The 22,908-nt window shown below is 41.9% G+C and overlaps 1 protein-coding gene across 3 annotated transcripts in view; it reads left to right on the forward strand.

Moving 5' to 3' along the window:
- The window catches only part of Dock1 (dedicator of cytokinesis 1), a 518,033-nt gene that overhangs the window by 399,543 nt on the left and 95,582 nt on the right, over positions 1-22,908 (forward strand). For all 3 annotated transcript variants that reach the window (XM_005402009.2, XM_005402010.2, XM_013503070.1), the window contains exons 30-32: positions 9,515-9,593; positions 12,272-12,372; positions 21,150-21,208. In XM_005402009.2, coding sequence (XP_005402066.1) covers positions 9,515-9,593; positions 12,272-12,372; positions 21,150-21,208 — 239 coding nt within the window. The remainder of the gene's footprint in view (positions 1-9,514; positions 9,594-12,271; positions 12,373-21,149; positions 21,209-22,908) is intronic.

Genomic DNA, 22,908 nt, shown 5'->3' on the forward strand with positions numbered 1-22,908 from the left:
AAAAAAAAAAAAAAAAAAAAAAAAAAAAAAAAAAAAAAAAAGATTATAAATTGTCAAGGCTTCTCACTTAGACCTCACAAAAAGGCTCCTTGGACTTAGTTGAGGGTATCTATATACCTATGGGAGAAGATAGAACATTAGCTCAGGGGAGGAAAGGGTAGTTATTGTATTTACTTTTATCTTGTGCTGTTTTTAATGCCTCATTACTGCAGTGCTCCATGACTGTCCAGCGTATAAGAATTCCTCTTTCTCATTATGGCTGTCTGACTGGAGGAAGGTGATATCTCATAGAAATTTTGATTTGCATTTTACTGATTGGAGATATTAAGCAATTTTTCATATACCTATTGCCATTTCCATATCTACTTTTAAGAACTGTCTGTATAGCTCTGTTTTGACCACTTTTTAATCATACTGTTGGTTTTTTTTGATATGGAGTTGTTTCAGTTCCTTATAATTTGGATATTAACCCAAAATTGTCAGATATATAGTTTGCAAATATTTCTTCCCATTCTGTAGATTGTCTCTTAGAGAAAAGATTTACAAATATATGATTTTTAAAATATAATGCTCAGATGCCCTGGTGGTGCATGCCTATAATCCCAGCACTCTGGGAGGTTAAGGCAGGAGGATCTCAATTTTGAGCCTAGCCTGGACAACTTGGGAATTTCATGAGACCCTGTCTCAAAAAAAAAAAAAAGGTGCAGGGAGTTAGGGAGGGGAGCTCAGTGTAAAGGCCCTAGGTTCTATCCTCAGTATAAAATAAGTAATAAATAAATAGATGTAACATTGAAATGAGACCTAGTGAAAACACGTCGGTGCCCTGGCAGTGCAAGTGGAGGGAACTTACCTTTTTTTTTTCCTTAATGGGTTTACCCCAGTATTGGTACTACCTTCTACTTCAGGGTTCTGAGTGAGCTGTTATATCTGCTAGACTTTGGGAATGGATTTTTAAGGTTTCTTGGATTGCCAAGTTACTTTGTTTTGTTTTGTTTTGTTTTTCTTCTGGTACCAGGAATTGAACTCACGACCTTGTGCTTGCCAGGCAGTTGCTGTGCCACTGAGCTAAATCCCCAGCCTCAAGTTTCATTTTCTGACCATGTAAAAATAGGTGTAAACCCATGTTCCCCCATTCCCCACCACCACCACCAAAAAAAGAAAACCTCTCCAAAGACCTTTGTGAAGGACAGAGCAAAATTCAGTCATGGCTTTCTGGGAATTAGCAGATGTTCTTTAAAGTGCAAACAGAGTCTCAGTAACCCTGCTGTTGTCCTGGAGAAGCAGCCAAGGGCAAGCCCTAAATCATGAGTGAGTGAATACAACTTCGTTTCAATAAAACTTTATAATACCTCACACACTACTGAATAGCTAAAAAGGAATTAGATATAGATCTATATATCTATAACTATATATATATTGATCAGGAAAATTTAGAGCATTTGTGCACAGTTAGTAGAAATATAAAATGATATAGTCACTCACCATAGAAAATAGTATGGTGGATCTTTCAAAATACCATATGATCTAACCATACCACTTCTATATATGTACCCAGAAGAATGGAAATCAGGAACTCATTGAGATATTTGGATAAACACAGTATGGTGACTACACACAATAAAAATACTACTCAGCTTTAATAAGGAAATTCCAGCAGTAGTACTAACATAGATAAAACATGTTTTGTTAATAAGAGAAACAAATCACTCACACAAAAGATAAATATGATCCCACTCATATTTGGTGCCTAGAGTTGTCAAATTCATATAGACAGAAAGCAGAATGGTGGTTGCAGGGTCTGGGGGTGGGGTGATAGGGAGTTCTTGTTTAATGGGTATGAGTCTCACTTTTGCAAGATGAAGAGTTCTGTGAATGGATGGTGTGCATCCATCTATGGATCGTATCTATGGATTACACATCACTGTGAATATACTTAATGCCACTGAACTTTACATTTAAAAATGACTAAATGGAAAGATTTATGTTATATGTATTGTACTCCAATTTTTAAAAAGATTTTTAAAAACTTCACTCATAAAAAACAAATTTTGAGCCCTAGTTTACTGATCCTTGATTCACAGAATGGGAACGGCCATTGTAGCCAGTGTAGGAAGCAGGATTTCAACCAGGAAAGTCTTGGGCTGTAGGATTGCAGCTGGGACACATTCTAGACAAGTCCTACCTATGGAGACATAAGAAGGTTAAGGCTTGCCAGGAAATTGGCAGGAGGGATGAACAGGCAGAGCACAGAGAGTCACTTAAGGCAGTGAAGATACTTTTTATGATACTATATTGGGGAATATGTGTCACTGCACATTTGTCAAAACCTATGGAATGTACAACACCAAGAGTGAGTCCTCGTGGGAACTATGGACTCTGGGACTCTGGGTGATGACTAGGGTTTGGGTGTCAATAGAAGTTCATTAGTTTTTACAAAGGTACCACTCTGCCATGGAATGTCGATCATGTGAGAGGCTGGGTATGGAGGGAGTCCCAGTAAACGAGAACTGTGCTTTCCACTCAGTGTCACTGGGAAACTAAAACTGTTGTTAAAAAGTAACATCTTCTAATAATAATAATGTAGGATGGAAGGTACAGATGAAACAAGTGTAGGTAGAGGGTTCTAATAGTTAAAACTGAGTGAAGGGTCTGTCACCATGCTGTCTACATTGGTATAGGTTGGAAAGTATCCTGAATACAAAGTGTAGCCAAAACAATTGCAGGGATTCATTTGCATCACCGTGGCCACACCCACTGAAGTTCCTAAGAAAGGCAGTGCAACATGTGGCAGGAGTTCAGCCTCAGTCCTCGATTTCCAGAACAGGAACAGCTGTCCCTCTAAGCCTCATTTTCCATATTTGTAAAATATCCCATGCTGCGTACCACACAAGACTTGGAAGCATCAAAAAGCACAGTTTATCTGAAAGCAGCATAGTGCCTGGAACAGAGGAAGGGCTTGGTACGCACCAAACTGCGGAGCAGCAAGAGAAAGAAGGGAGACCCAGCGCTCTCAGGATTGCCGTTCACAAGTACTGTTTGGGTCACAGCTGAGATAGAGTGTGAATCCTGTGTACCACTGCATTGCCTCTTTTTTTTGTTTTGTTTTGCATTGCCTCCTTGAGGCTTCTGTATTCCTCTCAGCTGGGTCTGTTTCTGCCAGAGCTGGCCGGCACAAAGGCTCAGCACAATTTGGGTCTCAGTTAGGAGTTTGATGGATGCTTAAACCTTTACTGATTTGAGGAAGAAATGAGGAAATCATTGTGAAAAGAAACTAGAGCTAGTACACACAGGACGTAGTGGCAGTTGACTATTTTTCCTTCAGGGATTCTGACCACAAGTGACCCTTCCCAGCCTTGTACTCAGATCCCACCCCCCCATCCTGTTACCTACTACCTTCAAACGTATGTAGACTTTCCACCCTACATTGCTGGGTGCTTGCTTATATCTGGCCCCAACTGATCTCCATTCCCGGAAAGTTCTAGTGAAACTGGTCCTTCTACTCTTTCCCAAGCCCAAAGTCAGGAGCAGGTCCCTCCAGGTCCTCATCTTCTGTACATCAGTCACTGTTCTTGCACTGGGGGCTTTGGAAGAAGTCACCTCTTCTATATGTTTGGCTTCTGTGTCCCACGAAGGTCCCGTGATGGGAAGCTTCTGGCCCTGTTTAGCCACTGAATCTGTAAAAGAGCTACCCTGCCAATTGTGGGCTGTGCTAGAGGACTGGACAGCTGAAATGAAACATTCATTATCTCTCTTTCCCATTTAATTAAAGTGACATTCTCTGCATCTTTTTTATCACTTCACCTTAAGTTCCCTCTTCTTCCCAGCATTCCCGAATTATGCGCAAATCTTTTAAGGCAAATTTCCAGCTACTATCACTTGACTCATTGTCCTGTAGGAATGGAATCTATCACTTTTAATTTGTTTCCTTTTTCCACCCATTTTGGGCAAAACATTTTGCTAAAGGATGTATATTCTTCCCCAAAGTGACTTGTTTTAATGCCAGAAGTATTTAAATGCCCTCATATTGAATGGTACAATCTAATTATGTAACTTAAAGTAAGGTTAGGGAAGGAATAAAGAAAAGCTTCAAAATTTGAGAAATGGAGCTTTGTGTTTCACTGAAAGTTCAGTGCCTTTCTCTGTGTTTTCCTCTCTTTAGCAATGAGGCACCTCCTCTTGAGTTTTATGTCCAGCAAACAATGGGTAGCAGAGATGCTGGAAATGCCTGAGGCTCCATCATAATAAAATCATTTTAGTGCCTGCCATTGTGCCAGGAGCGTGTAATAGTTAAATTGGTTTCTGATTACTTTCCACTTGCCAAGTTCCCCTCTTCTCAATTAACACATAATTATTTAGGATTGTGCTACTTTTATTGTCTCACACATCATGTCCCAATAGGCAGCTTTTGAGGGATGGTTTCCTGTTGGAGCTACAAGTCCTCCCCAGCCCTTTCTGTGCAAGGACAGAGTAGCATGTGGGCCAAGAGGCCAGGTGAATAAGAGACCCTTTAGAAATATCATATGGAGAGAATTAGTGCTCAGCAGGTGTCTGCTGCCTACACAGCCTCACCAGGTTACCCTTAGTCTGCGTCTCAAAGATGTGCAAAGTGTAGAAGTCCTGGGCCCCCTCTCCCTTTTACCAAGTGAGACTTAAAATCTTACAAAGTTTCAGTGGAGCTCAGTAGTGTTGAGTGGCTTTTTATCATGCAATGATAGCTCTTACCTTCAATCTCAAAATTAAAAACAGAACAAAACCCAGAGATTCAAAGTTCTTAGGAGCTCAGAGGAACCAAAGCGTAGTGCTTTCCTCTGTTGGTGGAAAGTGTGAGAATCTCAAGAACTTAGCAACTGTTGTGGTTCACTGACACATTTAATCTATTTTAAATTGAAAAATAATAATTTCACATATATAGGCAATATAGTGTGATGTCATGATGTATGTGTAGTTTGTGGAATGATTAGATCAAGCTAACTAACACATCTGTCACCTCACATTCTTATAATTTCTTTGGTGTAGAGCAATTTCCTGAAGGCCATGTAACTAAATATTTACATGGATATGATTGATTGACAGATAGATAAAGTAGGATTAAGACTTTAAATATATGGATGTATAAATTTGTCAACTACATTTAAACTCATACAACGCTGTCAGGATTTAACTGTAGAAAGTTGTTTCTACTGCGAACTCATTAGGAGCTCACCTGGTTAAAAGTCCAGGATAGAAGAGATAGAAGGTTAGGAAAACCTCCTAGGTTGATTTGTTCTTTTGTTTAACTATATGGTCTTGGAAATGATCTGTCTCCATATCCATTGACTCCACATTTTTTTTAAAAATGGCTTATTTTTTAATAGGTTTGATAAACATTCTGTTCTTACATCCCGGAGACAGGAATGGTTTACCCAGAATGGGGAGATTCATTTCATTCCATTGGGCTGTTAGAAATAAAACTGACTAAAAGTATAGGACCATGATAAAACACTTGACTAGTATGTGTGAGGTCCTGCGTTCAAACCCCAACACTGCACAAAAGTAGGGAGAAAAAAAAGAAAGAAATAAGAATAAAACTTCCAGATTTCTCCATCTGATGGCGTTTGGAATACCTTTAGGATATCATTTGTTTCTGATTCTGTCTGCATTACTTATCTGTGTGATTGGTTTTATCTTCTAAAGTTTTACATTATAAATAAGTCTTTCCACAGATTAAAAATGATTCCAGAGAACTGCATTAAATGCAGGCTTATCCTTTTTAATCACTTTGCCCATTTGGGACAGCATCCATGAAATCATTTTATTCTCCCATCCTTAGCTTTGTTTCTTAGAAGTTACCTAATTCTTCTGGCTCAGGATAAGAAGTAACTTGTTTGGTTCACAGAGTGATTGATATCTTCCCCTGGAGCCTCTGGTTTTGCTAGGAGGGTAAAGTAGCACCTAACAGTTCTGTTCCCTCTGTCCAGCTTTCTATTCCCTGCAAGCATCTTTCTCAAGACCCTGCATTATGCCCTCTGCCTGTATGCATCACATCCTGATGCTTACTTACTACCCCACTGAATGGGAGAATGAAAATTCAGATTGCCAGAGGGCGGATTCCACCACCCTGAGAGAACAAGGTCTAAGTATTTGTTTGTTTTTGTTTTGTTTGGCTGGTGGGGAGTCCTGGACACACACCCTGCCTCAGAGAGATCTGTGACTACAGCTATAAAAGGGGGGGGGGGGCTCTCTGATATTTAAAAGACAAGATTTTTGCCTTTAAGGAACAAGCGTGTGAAAAAATAAAAGGGATGAAGGAATGAGCTGTGGAGGTCAGGAGAGAGAAGGAACAAATGCCCAGCCACAGCTACAAAAGCCTGAACAGTGTGGGTAACAAGAACCTAAAAAGAGCTGAACCTGCCATAGAAAGTTTATGTAAACTACAAAGACTCCAGGAGAGCAAGAGGCTTCCAAATACTCTGCCATCTCTGGGGTCAGAGCCTGATCTATAGGCAAATCCATCCACCCATCCGCTCGTTCTTCATTTGTTCCTACTAAGCATGTGCCTTTTGCCAGGTGCTGAGTGGGCACTGAGGCCACTTGGAAAACAACATGACCACTGCCTTTGGGATCCTTACCATTTGTACAGTCTGGAGGGCTTTCCTAACTCTAAGCCAACTCCACCAGCGCCTGGCATGGATACAGTTATCAGTGAAGCCCATTTGCACCCCACCATCCCTCCAACTGCCTGCATGAAAATTGACTGCGATCTTGCTTTGTGGAGCTCAGCAGGAGCCCTTCATTTGGGTCTAGTAGGATATCCTGTCCCCCGTCCAATTGCGTGACTTGGCTTCTGGTCCTTTTTGTATTCCTCTGCTCCTGAAAGGCAACTGTTATGCAGACACTTCTAATATGATTTTTTTTATTTATGTGCTTCAGTTTGACATTTATTGGAAATAACTTATGAATTATATTGGATAATAGATATTCTTACCTAAAAGTTAGTCTCTGTTTCTTTTTGCCTAGTTAGCTAATTGATTTATCTTCAAGTGGACTTGGGGGAATAGCTAGGTTTTTAATCCCATCAAGTGTAAACGGCAGGATGTTATTTATGTGTTGCCCGGCTGGTTTTATGTAAGCGATGCCACTCTCATGCATCGAGCCTGAGCATCATCTGATCTTTGTTTACTGCATTGATTATGGTTTTTATTTGATCTTTCCTTTAGTTTTCCACATGCAACTTGCATTCTGCGTTATTTGTTTTTTGTCCCGGCTTTTTAAAAAATTTATAGAGGCTCTAAATTATAGAATCTATCTCTCAGCACTGCTCTTTCTCAGTTGACAGTTCATTAAAAAGTTTTTGTTCGGCCTTCATATGATTTCAGCATGCCATGTTTTTTTAAAAAGTCATTTTGACAAATATCTTTATTTAACTAACCGAAATTGCTCCAGAGCTTAATTAGAAGTAGCATATTGCAACTGTTTGGGTGCTATCTTGAGGCCAAATAATTACTCTGTAATAATAATGCATATTCTAGTAAAGTTGTCAGTACTGTCATAGAAGGCTAGAAACTGTCTTCTTAGAGCTCATAAGGACCCTAGAGTACTTTTGTAAACAGCCAAGTCCTAAAGCTCAAGGAATAAAATTAAAAATTGTGCTGGTCATAAGCTCGGTGCTCTTGAGTTTCATGGGAGCCCGCCCTTGTAATAACAGGAAGTTGCTGTGTTCCCCTGGCGGGTGGGGCAGGCAGTGTGATTCCTGGAGATAGTGCAGTGCATATCTCAGGGGCTCTCTGCACACAGTTGCCGAGGGGGTAAAGCAGACCTTCTCTCTGGCTTCATGTTCTTTACTTGCAAGGGTTGAACATGTCCTGGTAGATCCCAGCCCAGCCCAAGACTATAAGACTGACCAGAGTTGCCAGTCCTCAAACATATATATATATATATATATATATATATATATATATATAGCATGTCCTGAATTCTGTCCTGGGTCTTACATTAGTTTGTCAGAATGCCCAGCTGTACTTTGTCCTTTATTTAAAAAAAATAGTCAATTACAAAATTCAACCAGAGCTGTTTTTCAAATTTAATTGAGTGACCTATATTTACAAAACCTAGCAGTCCCAGCTGATGGATGCTGCTGCCCAATCTTTAATGGACAAAACAATGATCTCCATGACCCTCCATTAAGAGTTACTTAAAAACACTAATTCCTCCACTGTGGTTATATTTTAAATGTCTCCAGGGAAGAGCTCTGCAACTTCTGTAACTGAGACAGCAAATTGCAGCTTGAGCCATGTGACCCACCTGTGTGGGTCCTACCTCCCGCTGAAGGGCTTCTCCATGAAGTCTGCAGATCCTTTTTCTTAGAGCTGTGTGCAGAAGGAGTGTGAGAGAAACTGCAGTGACAGTAGGTCTTGGTGGGAGATGCCTGAGGCCAGTGCTGGTAGAGTCCTCTTTACACCCCCAGGTGGGAATCCCTTCTTTTCTCCTCCCAGGGTCACTGCCCGGTAGCAGCTCTGGGATGGCAGAACATAGCCAACTTCTTTAGGCATGCTTAGCTAAAGAGATTATGTTGTCAGATAGCAGAAGTTACCACTAAGTAACCTAGATTCGCCTTACACTCCAGGCTGCTTCCTGCTGTCTAACTAGGGAAGTGTAATTAAGTTTATTATCGGTGACCTAATGGTAATTCTTCTTGCATGCTTGCCTTGTGCAAAGGAGAGGCTGATTCACAATGAAGTAGCTGGACTGAGCTACTTTATTATTGTTAACACTTTCAAAGATTATAAAACAAAGCTACTGAGTGAACAAGCTTGAGACAGTACTCTCGCGTCATTTTGTGACAGCCCAAATTGCATATTTCATTGTAGAAAATTAATGTCAACGTATTGAGGAATGTTATTAGAATTGTATATAATCAGTGAATCAAATAATTAAAACCCCTGCTAAAATTGTTGTCAGATCACTGTCCTATCAACTAAACCTTTAAATTTTCTTTTAAGAAGTATAGTGTGATCAAAATTAACATGTGGAGTATATGGGTCAGTGATGCTAAAGTAAGCCATATTTCCAAGCATAGTAATACTGAAACAAAACATTCCAAACCCACAAGCTTGTAGGTTAAGAGTGCTTTCAAATCCATAACTTTAAAAGTCCAGCTAAGCAAAGCTAATTTAACAATATGACATTAAGACATTTCAATGTTAGGGCAGGATTCTATTTGTACATTTTCTTTCCTTTTTTTAAAGTAGATTTTTTTTTAGTGATACATTCCTTTTTTTTGTGATACATTTCAAATGTTACTTTCAGGTGCTATTATTTTGGTCAGTTTTCTTCATTTTGCATGTGTTGATTTCCATGATTAATTTGGAGAATATGTGCATCTAATTCTATGAGTTTCTCGTAAGAAAAACCTCCCAACTTCATACAGGACAGGAGACTTAGCTTGATCCAAAAACCCCAGACAGTCTAGGGTTGTTAGCTAATTGAAATGCCAGAGTCTAATGTATAATTATGTTATTTTCTCTTGATCTTTCAGAGTCTTCCTGAGAGCGATTAATCAGTATGCAGATATGCTGAACAAGAAATTTTTGGATCAAGCCAATTTTGAGCTACAGGTAAGACAAGAGACAGACACATCCTTTGTAGAGGAATCATGGGAAAACAAATGGCCACTGAGCACTAGTAGTTTATTTCTAATCTTCTAATTTAATTGGTCTCCCATCCGATGTGTAGAAATGGAATTTACAATGTGTGTTATTGGAACCAAGGAGTGAAAATGATGCCTACAGGGCGTTTGCTCAAGTTAGCAAGTTAGGAGATGGAGCTATTTCATAGAGAAACTACCGAATCAGAGTGACAAGGAGGGACTCTCCAAGCAGGGAAGCTACTTGACCCAGTGTGTGAGGCTGCTAAGCTTGTCTCAGTCCTAAGGCGTGCAGAGTAAGGGGTCAGTGGAGAAGCTGGCTTGCTTCCCTGAGCTCAGCTTGCTTTTGGAACTGTTTTGCCCTGATAACTCTCCTGGCTTTGTGCCACTTGTAATGTCCCCAGACCCAAAATCATGATCAGGTGGTTCATCAGTTTCAGAAATGACTCTTCAGTGCATGCAAAGTGCATGTGTGTGTGTGTTTGTGTGTTTGTGTGTGTGTGTGTGTGTGTGTGTGTGTGTGTGTGTGTGTTGTCTTCATAATGATTGATTTTGCCTGGCATGGTTTTTATGCACTGCACATCTGGGATATGTGGCTCCTGGTTCATTGCACTCTGGAGGCATACCTACTAATAATGATTTTATTTGTCATTGTTATTACCTAGAATATTTTACTGAAGTTTGCAAATAAAAAGGAATCATCCACATGCTGATAGTATTTTTGTTTCCTGGGTAGGATTGTTCTCTGAGAAGGAACTTTTTCCCACAAATTTTGTCCATAGGTTCTTCTTTCCCAGTGATTTAAAGTGCTATTATTAGCATAATTGCAAGAATACATGTGTGTCTCTTCTGTTTTCTGTGTTATTTCCTTAGTGGCTTCACTTTCCTGCTTTATGCCAGCTAGTAGAGTCAGTATTTCTCTGTTAGTTTTGTACTACAAAATTATCTTGGCCAGTTTTGTGTGTTTTCTCTTTCATGTGAAGTTTAAAATCGAGTAATTGGGTTTCTTTTTTAAAAATGTGTCACATATTTTAACTGGAATTCAACTACACTTATAAATAAACCCTGGAGGAAATCTTATACTATTAAGAGACTACTACATTATTTCTTATTGTTTGTAGAGGGTTTGGTGAGAGTCATGGTCACACCATGAGTGCTTCTGGCTCTATAATAACGCTGGTCCTATAAATGAAAAGAAGGAATAAGGAGTTAGTGACACTGTTGTTTAAAAAGAAGCATTCATGTGTTGTTGCTGGTGTTGTTTTCAAAGGCATCATGTATAAATTAAAATATGTTCTGGCACCATGAAGATGTGGCTGTCATCCTATGTGTGACACTGGGATTCTCAAAAAATGCAACCAACACTGGCCAGTGATTGCCTGTGTGTTGGCAATCACATATGTTGGAAAACATAGGTGAAAAGTATTAGCTCCAAAACCAAAAGTGAAAGTACAACTTGTATTTTCTGGAGTGGAGTCACCCAATTTACAAAAGAGAAAGTACTTCTCTGGAAAGTGATGGAGTATGGTCTGTGAGGTTCAGGGCACCTGGCCAGCTTCAACTGTTATCTGTAGTTTTAGGGAATTCTTAGTCTCCTCTGTGGGATGAGGCTACAGCACCTTCCTAGTGGTTCTGTAGGGGTGAAAAGCACTGGTGTGTTGCAGTAGAGAGTACTAGTTGCTGATCAGGGTTGGATAAATGGAGTCCAACACACCCCTATATCTTGTAAAAGCTCTTAAATTTTCATGTTCCTCACAGGTAGTTAAATATAGACCCAATAATATTATCAACTTATTTTTATATAATTTTTTGCAACTGTCTCATTTGATTATCATCCTTGGTTAGTAAATGAGAAAGCTGACACAAATTTCTTTTAAATGACATTTTGTCACATATAGTTCATAAACCCTTGAGATAAGAAGTATTGGATCTTTGTACGTCTTCCTGAATTGTTTAGTTGTAATTTTTTGGTATAATAAAGAAATTATAGGGCAGTGGTGGCAAAGTTATGGCATGCATGCCCCAGTGGGCTGTTTGTATCATTGAAAGCTCTAAAAGGTTCCCCATCATTGTCATAGGGGCTGGAATGTAGTTTAGTGGTAGAGTACTTGCCTACCATGCCCAGGTTGTGGGTTTGATCCCCAGAACCACCACCAAAAAAAAAAAAAAAAAAACAAGTCCACATAAATAATTGAAATCTGTCCTATTCTTCAGTAAGGGTCTCCATGATATGACAGTAAGACATGATATTCACTGCGTGTTTATCACATGCTCTGTGCCACTGTACCTACATACTCCACCTGTGCATACCTATGGATATGGCTATGTATTTCTGTGATCCTTCCTTCCAGCAAGCCTCTAAGATGCTGTTGAAATTCCAGTTTTCTCATTGAGGAAACTGAGGCACTGAGAGGGCTTAAATTAATTGCCCTTGTGGACTGCAGAGCCAGGATTTGAGTATGTACACCTCGACCCTGGAGGCCCATGCTTACCCCTCAACCACACTGTAGGGACTGGCTAGTAGTTCTTCGTTTTAAAAAAAATTTTTTTTAGAAGTATGTGTTAAACAGATGATAAATGTCCCAGACCCTTTTTTGAGATCATGTATTAAGCTATTCCTTAACTATGCATCTCCGTTTCAATTTTTAGCTGTGGAACAACTACTTTCACCTGGCTGTTGCTTTCCTCACTCAAGAGTCCTTGCAGCTGGAGAATTTTTCAAGCGCTAAGAGAGCCAAAATCCTTAACAAGTAAGCCCTCATCCAGCTCTAAACCTGCAGGAGCCTCCAGCTATATTAGCATAATTTTCATGTCATCTCTAAGCCAACTAGGTACAAATTGAGATGTAATCACAGTGTAATGAAAGGGTGGTTTTAAATCCTGAGTTGGGATTGCCTTTTCTAGCCCATGAATCTAAAATTGCAGGATTCATCCTGGTAGGTTCAACATCAATCCAATCCAATCCAATTAGCACAACACAAAATTTGAGTTTCTAGAAATAATGACTTTTTCTGTGCACTGTGCTGATGTCATTCCACATGTGGTTTACTTTGTTGCTTAATTCTCCAGTTTTGCTTCTTAAAAGGAGGCTTCTGATGAAAGCCCTTGGCACTGTTGGGATTGTCCAACAACTCGCAGTGGACTTTAAGTTATTAGTGGTTTCCTTCTTGGCAGCAAACAACCCCTGTCTTCTTCCAGGTAGGAAATTTAAGTGAACTGAATGGATCCCTGTGTCAATACACGCAAACCTCACTGTAACTCCATGAAGGCCAAGGTCCTTGCCAGGTTCCTTTGGCCGTATCTGCCCAGTCTGCATCTTGCACTGCTCCTGCTCCATTATCAAGGAAAACAGTTGTTTTCGAGTCCTGCCAATATCTGGGTGTCCTGAGGCCTAACCTCTTCTGTTTTTGCCTCTGTTTCACTAATTTTCCACTGCTATCAGTGTTCCTTTCATGAATACTCTTGTTAAGAGTTCTGAACTGACACTACTATTGCCAGATCCTTGTATTTTTAATTCCTGTGCAACACCCTAGCTGCACCAAGGCTTTGATGAGTCCCTGCCATTTCCTGAGGTTAGGGAGGAAGCTTCAGAAAATGGCAATTGTTCAACATTCTTTATTTTTTTCTGAGTGTTTATCTTCCCTGCAGGGCAAATGGAAAGCACATTGGCCTTGGAGAGTAAGATGTATTTGAGCAAGTAATTTACTGAGCTTATACTATGTGCCATTAATCTTCTAAGCACTTTGCATGCATTTTTTCATATATATTCACTAAAAAGCAAAGCTACTCATTAATCCCTCTCATCATCTATATTTTCCAAATGAGTGTGGTTAACTTCAGGGTGCTCAAATAACTGGCCAGAGTGATTTCTGAGTCAAGTAACTGACCGAAGCAGATTCCCAAGTCCAGGCAGCTGAGACCCCAAGGTGTTAACTTACGATCCTCTTAGGACCTGCAAGCATTTGATCTATACCTGTCTAATTGAATGTCAGCCTTCACCTGGCCAGCTTTCCTTCATGCTCCTCCCCCAAGCTGGGTAACTGCATTCTCGGAGCTGTGATGTAGGCAGTGGACGTTATACAGAAGATACAAATGTGCCTGCCAAGCCACCTACAATGGAGACTGAGTGGGTTCTGCCCATGACTGCTGGCCCAGTTCACCTCCTCGGAGCCTACGCAGAACTTTTTCACTTACCTTGACCCACAGCACCCAGAAATAGACTTTTCCAGGCTGAACCTTCTGCAGACTGAGCCAACATGGAGCTTTTGCTTCTTCACATTCATATGTCCTCAGGCCCAGGATGAAAATGAGGGCTGACTGCTTATGACCCTCACTGTCTTTGCTTCTGTGCTCTGCAGTGGAAATTGCTGTTGTAGAAGTACTCGTCACCAGTACACATTAAGCACCACACAGTGTAGCTCACACAGGGTTGTGAGAGCTACAGGCCCTTTTATCCATCCCACAGAAGGAAAGCTCAGCCTCAGCTGGGGATCGCTACCCACATAGGCTCTGCTCACTGAAGGGTGACATCAAGATCTCAGTTTAGCACTGACTCCCGAACCCATTTGTTGCCAACCACCTGCTCTTCCTACTTGTGGAGGTGTCCACGGGAGAAAAGAGGTGCATTATAACTGGAGGACCTCCCTAAAAGACCTGGTAAACCACTTAGATGCAGAACACTCTCCAGGCCAGGCTAGGAGCCTATGCAGTGGGCCCACCTCCTACTGCTGTACCAACAGCCTAAGCCAAAGTAGTATCAGCAGATGCACTGACCATGCAGTGCCCCTCCTTGGCCAACAGAGAAAATGTTCACTTCCCAGATGGTGATGTAGATTCAGAGCCTTCAAAGCCAAAGAAAACTAAGTCAGCCAGCTGGCGTCTGCCTTTCCAGAGCTGGCCAGCCTACTGTGTGGTCAGGTGTAGTCCTGGTACTAAGGATAGAGACAGAAGGAATAAATTTCATGATGAAGACATTTATAGTTTAGTGAGGAAAGTAGAAAAGTAAAAATAAGGAGTGGAGTGGAGTAGAAGTGGGTGGTGACCAGGCCTTTGGCGGCTGGGAAATGGGCTTAGAACACTCAGCCTGGGGAGCCACCAGCCTGCTGGGAGAGAACACTTCATGGCTGGGAGAGGAAGGAAGCTCAGAGGTCTGCCACTTGACTAACTGGAGGGAACAGCCAGACCACAAGGGGATATCACATGCAAAAGGGCATGGCCCCGTGTACAAGTAAAGAGATGCTCTGAGTTACAGAAGCTTAAGGGGGCAGTAGTGTCTAGGGACGTTGGTCTTGGGGAAGGGAAGGATAGACAGGGGATATGGGGACTGATCCCATGAGTTGGAGCCACTAGCTCCACATGCTGGATTTACATGTGCAGCTCAGAGGAGCATGTCACACTCACTTAACTTAGTCCTTTTATAACCTCAGGACTGTGTCCATGTGCCCTGTATGCTACTGTCGGAGTCATGAATCCAACCATGGTCATCTGAGTGGCCATCCTCTACCCTTTCCAGCCTAGCTCTCTCTTTGTTCCTATCAATCAGATCACTTTTTTTTTTTTTGGGTACCAGAAATCGAACTCAGGACCTTGTGCTTGCCAGATAGGCACTTGTGCCGCTGAGCTATATCCCCAGCCCATGAGGCAGCTCCTTCCTTCTGCATGATTGTACCACTGTGACTCACAACTGTAGAAAATTCTCACATCAGAAGACCTGCTTGTTTACCCCTCATGTTTAGTGCTCTATCCTCCTGATGATAGAGATCAAGGGACATTTAGGATACCCATTCTTGCAACATGCCCCAAAAGTGCCTGCAAGTAACATGAAAGAATGGGCCATACCACACAGAGCTGATTAGATCAAGCACATTTTAGTACAAGATTTGCCAGTGAACCACAAAATAAATAACCCCTAGGAATCAAAGTCTATAATAAGAAAACATAGCTGGCTCAACCTTCAGACATCCTTGTTGCTGAGGACTCAACAGGAATAACAGTCATACGCAGAATGCTCAATCTGGCTGTCACTCTTCCCTCCCACCCACCCCCAGGCCTTTTATATTACTGGGGCTCAGGAAATATGAATAAAATATGGAAGAGTTCACTTTTGATTAGCAGCCAACTTGATAATTTTAGTATGCACACTACTATTTGTCCTCCTGTAGGACAATATGGCCAAGGTGTGTTTATCTTCAGGATTTAGTTCCAGAAGACAAGAGGAAGGTTCATAAATTGGGGCTCCAGCCTGGCTGAGCTGAAGGTACCCATTTAGAATGTCCAGTGCAAGAAGGTAAAAGTTCAGTGACAAAATTCTAGCCCTGTATCTGAACCATGGACAGATATCATTCTCACACACATACACACACACACACACACACACACACACACACACCCTTCCTCCCCATGAGTACCTAGGCTATTTTCCTGTTTGAAAAAATTCTGTTAAAGTCCACCACATAAAAACATCTCCATTTCACCAAACACTGAGGTCCCAAATGCCTGGGTGTTAAGTTAAACTGTAGGCATGACATTTTATGGAAACTGAAAATGTGCTGTGACAAGCCCTATTTTGCAATGTGACCTAATCAGAAGCTGTGATTCTATATTACAGATCATAACAGGAAATGTGATCAATTTAATTTGTGTTTGTGCTAATTATTTTTTCAAGAGGCTTAAATTATTCAAAACAAATTCACTTTAGGAATTAGAAGGGGACCTAGGGAGACAGACTTCATAAGCAGTAACTCTGGGCCAACTTCATGTTGGCAAAACTAATTAAGTGTCCCACATGCATTGGTAGTGACGTGTCTGGTGGAGGATGGTAAAGCTGGATGCAGACAGGTCAGCCCTGTAGCTAGCAAGGTTTATTGCTGTTGGTCCCATCTGGGTCCCATCTCCATTCACCTCCCCAAGAAACTACCATCTTTCCCATTAAAACAAAAATGCTTCTCTCAGCATATTAGATCCTCCTTCTCTCTCTCTCTTCTTTTCTTCCTCTTATTTCCTCACCTTCCATCACTTGCCTAAACTATGGGCCCCATATTCCTCAGTTCCCCTGGCCAGGGGAAATGGCACTGTGTATTATCCTCTTTGCTGTTTCCAAGTACCTCAAAACTGTTGTCATTTTCTTTCTCTATCTTAGTCCATTCTGTATTGCTATAACAAAGTACCTTGGCCTGTGTACTTTATAAAGAAAAGAGGCACATTTTGGCCCATGGTCTTGGAGGTGAGAAATTATACATGTAGCACCAGCATTTGCTTGGCTTCTGGTGAGGGTCTTGTGCTGCACGGTGTAAAAGAGGAGAGGGAAAAGGAGCTGGGGTGCTTGTGTGAGAGAAACAGAGGCTGACTTGCATTCTGACAGCCTCCACTCTCAGAAATGAATCCAGTCCTGAGAGACCTCACTCTGTCCCAGGAGACCACTCCCTTGGGACTTAATGCAGTCTTTTGATAGACTTTAATTCATTGCTGAGAGTGGTGTTCCCATGACCTGCTCACATCCACTGGACCTTGTGAAGGCTCCTCCTCCCCTCAGTTCCACTGGAGAATGAGCTTCAACATGTGAACATTTGGGGCCAGACCACACCCAAACCGCAGCTCTCCACCTTTGAGCACTCTCCTTTCTTCACTCCCAGCACTCCATGCTGGATTTTCCTTCTTGCCCTTTAGTTTATTTCCTGGCCAAGTTTATACCCCTCCATCCAAATATGAAGGGATGGGCTCCTCAAGCCTCAATCGTAGGTCTCATTCTATTCTCTCTCCTGAAGAAAGGAGAGAGAATAGAATTTTTCAGACTCTGTGTCCTGACCTTTTACTGAGTGAAGATATTAACCGAATGATCACTGTATTAATCTAGGTACATCTGTCATAACAATAAACACAAGTGAGTGGCTTGAAACCACAAAAATTGGTTGTCTCACAGCTGTGGAATCAGAAGTCTGACATCAGGATGTTCACAGGTTGAGTTCTTCTGGGGGTTCCTAGGGAGAATCTTCCAGGTCACCCCTCCACTTTCCGGGGGCTATCCCCAGTTGTTGGTGTTCTTTGACTCGTGGCTGTATAATTACAATCTGCTCCACCTTCTGATCAGATTCTCTCTTGTTTTTTCCTGTGTGTCTATATCTGAAATTCCCCTTCTTCATAAGGGCTCTAGCCATTGGATTTGGGGCCCATCCTACTCTAGTGGGACCTCATCTCAACCAGTTACATCTACATAGCTCTGTCTGCAAGGTCACACTCACAGGTGATATATATATGTTTATGTGATTATTGGATTAATGTCTGTCTCTCTTGCTGTGTTGATAGTCCCCTGTGGTCTGTGAGTCTTATCTGAAAGACTCATCAAATGCTCACTAAATGAATTGGTCTAAATGACCATTGCAACCTTGAGGGGGATACTGTGATGAGGTGCAGTCTGAGATCCTAAAGGAAGAAACTAACCTGACTCAGATGCTTGCTGAGATACACAGAGGCATCGTCTCTTTATCTTTCAGAAAAGCCTGAGAGATGACCATCACAAATCAATTTCCTAGTACTAAGGACAAGCACATACAGGATCAGAAAGGTCAAATAACTTGCCCAGTTGTTCCTATATTTGGACTCAAGTTGACCCCACTCCAAAGACTGGGCTGGCTCTGGCAGACATGGTTTTTTTTCATTCTTGCATTAAAGATGTAGGAAACCATGTGCTGGTATAGATCCTATATCTCCCTGGGCAGTGGAAAGGCTGCCTCCTACATACATTCGTATGCTTCATCTCTTTGTAGGTGGGCATAGGTGAGCTAGATGTGGAGGGTAAGAAGCAGACAGAGCAAGGAAATCCCAGATCCCCGCTGTTTTAGTTGTGTGGCACCAGATATGACATTTCAGTGACTTGAATCTGAGCCTACTCATTGGAACAGAGTTGCATTGTTGTTTGCGTGCTCACCTCATAGTCCTATAAAACAAAATGAAAGCACTATGTAAGATGTGACACAGTGCTGTGCGTTGTATAGGTATTGGAAGGATGTGCATGGGGGAAGGATGTGTATTTGTGGTCTGAGGTCTTGTACTCATTTCTCTCCTTGCCCTGCGACTGTGGCCACGTCACTCTGCTTCTCCTCCCAGGACTGGTCCAGCTCCTTCAGCTATAAAATGTTCCAGAAGAACTTAATTGTGATCTCTAGGGTTACCGTCAGCTCCGAGTCTGTTTCCAGGTAATGAGCTTCAGCCCAGTCACTCTCAATATTATCATTTTTCTCCTCCACGGAAAGAACATGGAAATGTTCAGGAAACCCTCTGGAGGTCTGGTGACAGCTGTGACTTGATTTGGGGATTACTCTGAGGCATGTATGGTTTCATCAGAGCTGCCTTCTTATTAAAACTAAAGAAAAGATCAATCTCACTGCCAGGGAAATCCAGTTTTCCCTTTCCCCTTCTGGCTCCTGCTTCTCTTTGTCACTTTGCACAGGCTTTGGCGCCTTGTCTTATTTGACTATTATACAGCATTTTTGGTGTCTCATATAATGGGCTTGCCTCTCCTAAGAGGTATGTTCTCTGGTCTTTGCTAATCCCCCATTTTTTGAATTCTGCCAAGGAAGTCATTTTCCACCTGGAAGATAGGAAAGTGGAACCAAGAAAACAAGTCCCTCACCATGGCCTCCCTACTAGGAGAGGCACCCTTCCTGAGCATCCTCCCAGCACCCAGGTTTCCTCACCAGCACTGCAGAAATGGCACATCAATACCATGGACCATTCAAGAACCATCTCAACCACCATACCACAAGTCTCCTGGGAATGAATTTCCAACCTGGAGGATTTCCTTTGAATCATTATAACTATCATCATTCAGAGGCCCAGGAGGGGTTGGGTTAGAGATCAGAGAGGCAGAGACACTGATTAAAACTAAGCCTAGCATGAGGTTTTGTTGTGCTACTCCACGATGAAAAGCAAATTCCACATAGCTGAAAAGTCAGGATGTTCAAAGCTTGGGTTAGTCAATTGCCAGTGGGTCAGCCCCACTGTTTATGGTTTCCACCACCTCCTGGGCCTCTGGCCTCCTTGTTGTGCTGAGAAGAGCCTGAGCACATGTTTACAGGGGCTATAGGGGCTGGGATTTATCCATCCTATGCATAATATGTTCTGGGCTGTTCAGTGCCTTGTTGGTTGACAGGGAGATCTTCAGAGGAAATTACTGCTGGGCTTGACTACAGTTTTACTTTCCATTTTCCTCTCTCCCTGGCAAGTACCAGGGAGAATGCCAAGTTTCCAGTTCATCATGGAGCCATCTGCATCCTGCCCCAACGTGAGCTGCAGTGGATGCTCTAGTGCCATTTTATTTGTGTAGGAACAAAGTGGGAATTAGAAGACCTCAAAAGAATGTTCAACTTAACAGTGTTCAGATTACATAGCCCTTGGACAATTTAGGGTACCCATTATACCTGGAAGGGTAGACTCATGGACTCAGGGCTAGCAACTTTCCTGCTGGTGCTTGTACAGTGCCTGTATCCAGCCTCCTCCCGCTTCATTCACTGAATCTGCCTGTATCAGCACTTATCCATGCTGAACTTGTAGGTAACAGTTCATCCTCAGAGAAAGTGGCTTACATCCTAGATCAGTTTCTCTGTCTGCACCTGGGGTCTCCCCTACACATGACAGGTTGCCCAGGGGAGGTTGCTGTTCTGCAGATGAGCTGAGCAGGCTGGCTCTACCCGTACTGCTATGCATGACAGACAGGTGCTCAGATCACCAGTGACTTTAATCAGGTGGCAGTAGGCTATGGTTGTTGATTTACCAGTGAGGATCTTTGCCTGAAGAGCCACATGCAATGCTTGTAATCAGCTTTCCATGGCACATCAGCTGCCACAAGGATGAACAGAGCAAAAGCCCAATGACACAGCTGCTCAACTGCAATAGTCTATGATAATTTTGCAAATTATTATTTTTAATATAATCAGCCTTTTCCTTAGGCAATAAAGGAAAAAGTTAAATTGCTCACAAACTAATAAAGGTTTATCTTCTGAAGCATCAAATTCTGTTTACTCAGGAAACACACACCTCCTCTGTTCGCCCACCGGGAGGAAAATTAGCATTTATTTTCCCTGGTAAACAAAATCTGGTGGAATATTTGTTGAAATATTCTGGCATTAAGCCATTCCTTACATTTCAGATGATATAGAATAATGCAAGAAATTTGTAAGCGGTCTTTCTGACTCCAGGGTTTAATTTTACTATGGGAAGCTACTTATTGTATGCAATGGGATATTATTTGGTACCTTTGTGCGTGGAAAACAAACTTCCCCTCAAAGTGCTCCCCACAACTTCCTTCAGCCTCCCACAAAGATGTTATATCAACTACAGGGATGAGAAAGTGTGATTTCCTGTCTTGATTCCTCTTGCTTGAATTCCTTTTGATGGCAGATGAAGTTAGAGCTCTGTCACTTTGTATTTGTCTCCGTGATGGAAGACTTGGGTCGCACTTACAAATACCATGAGTCTGATTTTCAGATGCTCTGTAGAGTGACTCAGCATTTTTCCTTTCCCTGGTTTTCAGGTATGGAGATATGCGGAGGCAGATTGGCTTTGAAATCAGAGACATGTGGTACAACCTTGGTGAGTAGCTGGGATTTGGAGGTGTGGCAAACATTTTGAATTCCTTCCACATCATGCCTGTTTGTCAATGTTGGGATTTCTTAAAAACTTGAATTTTTTGCATTCCTGGCACAGCAATTGCTAATCTTTTATAGTAATACATTAACATAACTAAGAAATACTAGACCAAAGTAGAGGAGAGCAAATCTGGTTATTGCGGCAAATAGAAACATTCAGAAGAGTGACCTCATGGATTGGATGAACATTCAGCTTTGGAACCTCCTTGCTCCCTGGCCTGGCTGACATCACGCAGTTCCTCTGTTATCAAACCAGTTCGCTCACCCTGCAGTGGCATCTGCCGTCACTTATCATATTCAGTTTTGCAGATTTTAATATCTAAAGCATTTACAGTATTTACCTACGCAAAACTAGATCCTGTATTTAGGTACACTCCCATCGGGTGATCGTAGCATAATATACTTTGGCAATTAAAGAATTATGAGCAATATATGTGTTTATGGCCAGTGATTAATACAACTTTGTTGATTAATATAACTTTCCCACTTACCTTCTTTCTTTTTCTCGCTTACTTTCATCACTAGCGATAACAAGGAATACTCTCTTCAAACCTTCGTCATTGTGATATGTCGTTCTCTTAGATAAGCTCTTTAAAGAAATAAATAACTGATGATAATTTGGTACCTTTTCACTGTCTTTAATGTGCCTTCTAGGAACCTGGACTCACTCCAGTTTACATTAAGCTTTTTCTGGTCCCTACTGTCTGCTCTCAGGCTTACCTTATGTCCCAGGCCATGGAGAGGCTGGTGGCCTTGCCCAGGTCCTGAGTAAGTTTTCAGACTCATTTCCAGCTCCAGGTACCTTTCCTGCCTTGGGACTTGACTTCCTTTCCTCAGAGTAGCACAAGAAGCCTACAGTTGCTTTTAGTGAAGACAGCCTTTGCTCTCCTCTCTGCTTTCAAGACTTTTTTCTCTGCTAAAAGAAAGCAGAACTCTGTCTACTTCACTCTCTTTTACCCCTGAGCATGAGATTGCCACTTATTCCACCAGGCCCAGCGACAGCTAGCTATGGGCCAACCTCCATGCCCCTTGAGTAGCTGCAGCTCTGTGCAGTAATTGGAAAGTGGCTAGAAGGAAAAAGAATGGAGCAAAATCATAAAAGCTGAAAACGGACTTTGATGAAGATGTGGACTGTGCATCACCCTCCTGAATACCCTGCAAGTGGGGAGAAGCAGAGTGCAGAGGGCCACGCCTCTTGTGGTCAGCAAGTTCATGGTGACTTCATTTCACCCTGAGCCAAATTCCCCTGAAGAAGCCTTTTAACGCCTCATCTTCCTATGCTTCCCAGTATCAGCAGGCATGGAAAGGGAGGCCTGTCTCATGTCAAGCAAGAGTAAGGAAAGCTTCTAAGTGTTCCTTGTCTTTCTGCTTAAGTGAAGGATGGGGATTTTTTTCACATGGATCTTCATCCAGAAAGGCAAATATGGAAAACCTTCATACATAGGACTGTAAGACAGTCTGTGGATAATGCTGGTAACATAGACAGTTCACAGGAGGCCCTGGTTAGGCTGGTCAGTAAAAAACTGCCACAAAAGCTCCCAGATGGAGCCATAGGGCAGTCAGAATGGCTGTGTCACTACACAGCCAACCTGCAGTGTCATATGTGCTGTGGGTATCAGATCTGGGGTCAGCTGAGGACCCCTC

This window comes from Chinchilla lanigera, unplaced genomic scaffold, assembly GCF_000276665.1.
Source record: "Chinchilla lanigera isolate Chin_1 unplaced genomic scaffold, ChiLan1.0 scaffold00076, whole genome shotgun sequence".
Taxonomy (NCBI): domain Eukaryota; kingdom Metazoa; phylum Chordata; class Mammalia; order Rodentia; family Chinchillidae; genus Chinchilla; species Chinchilla lanigera.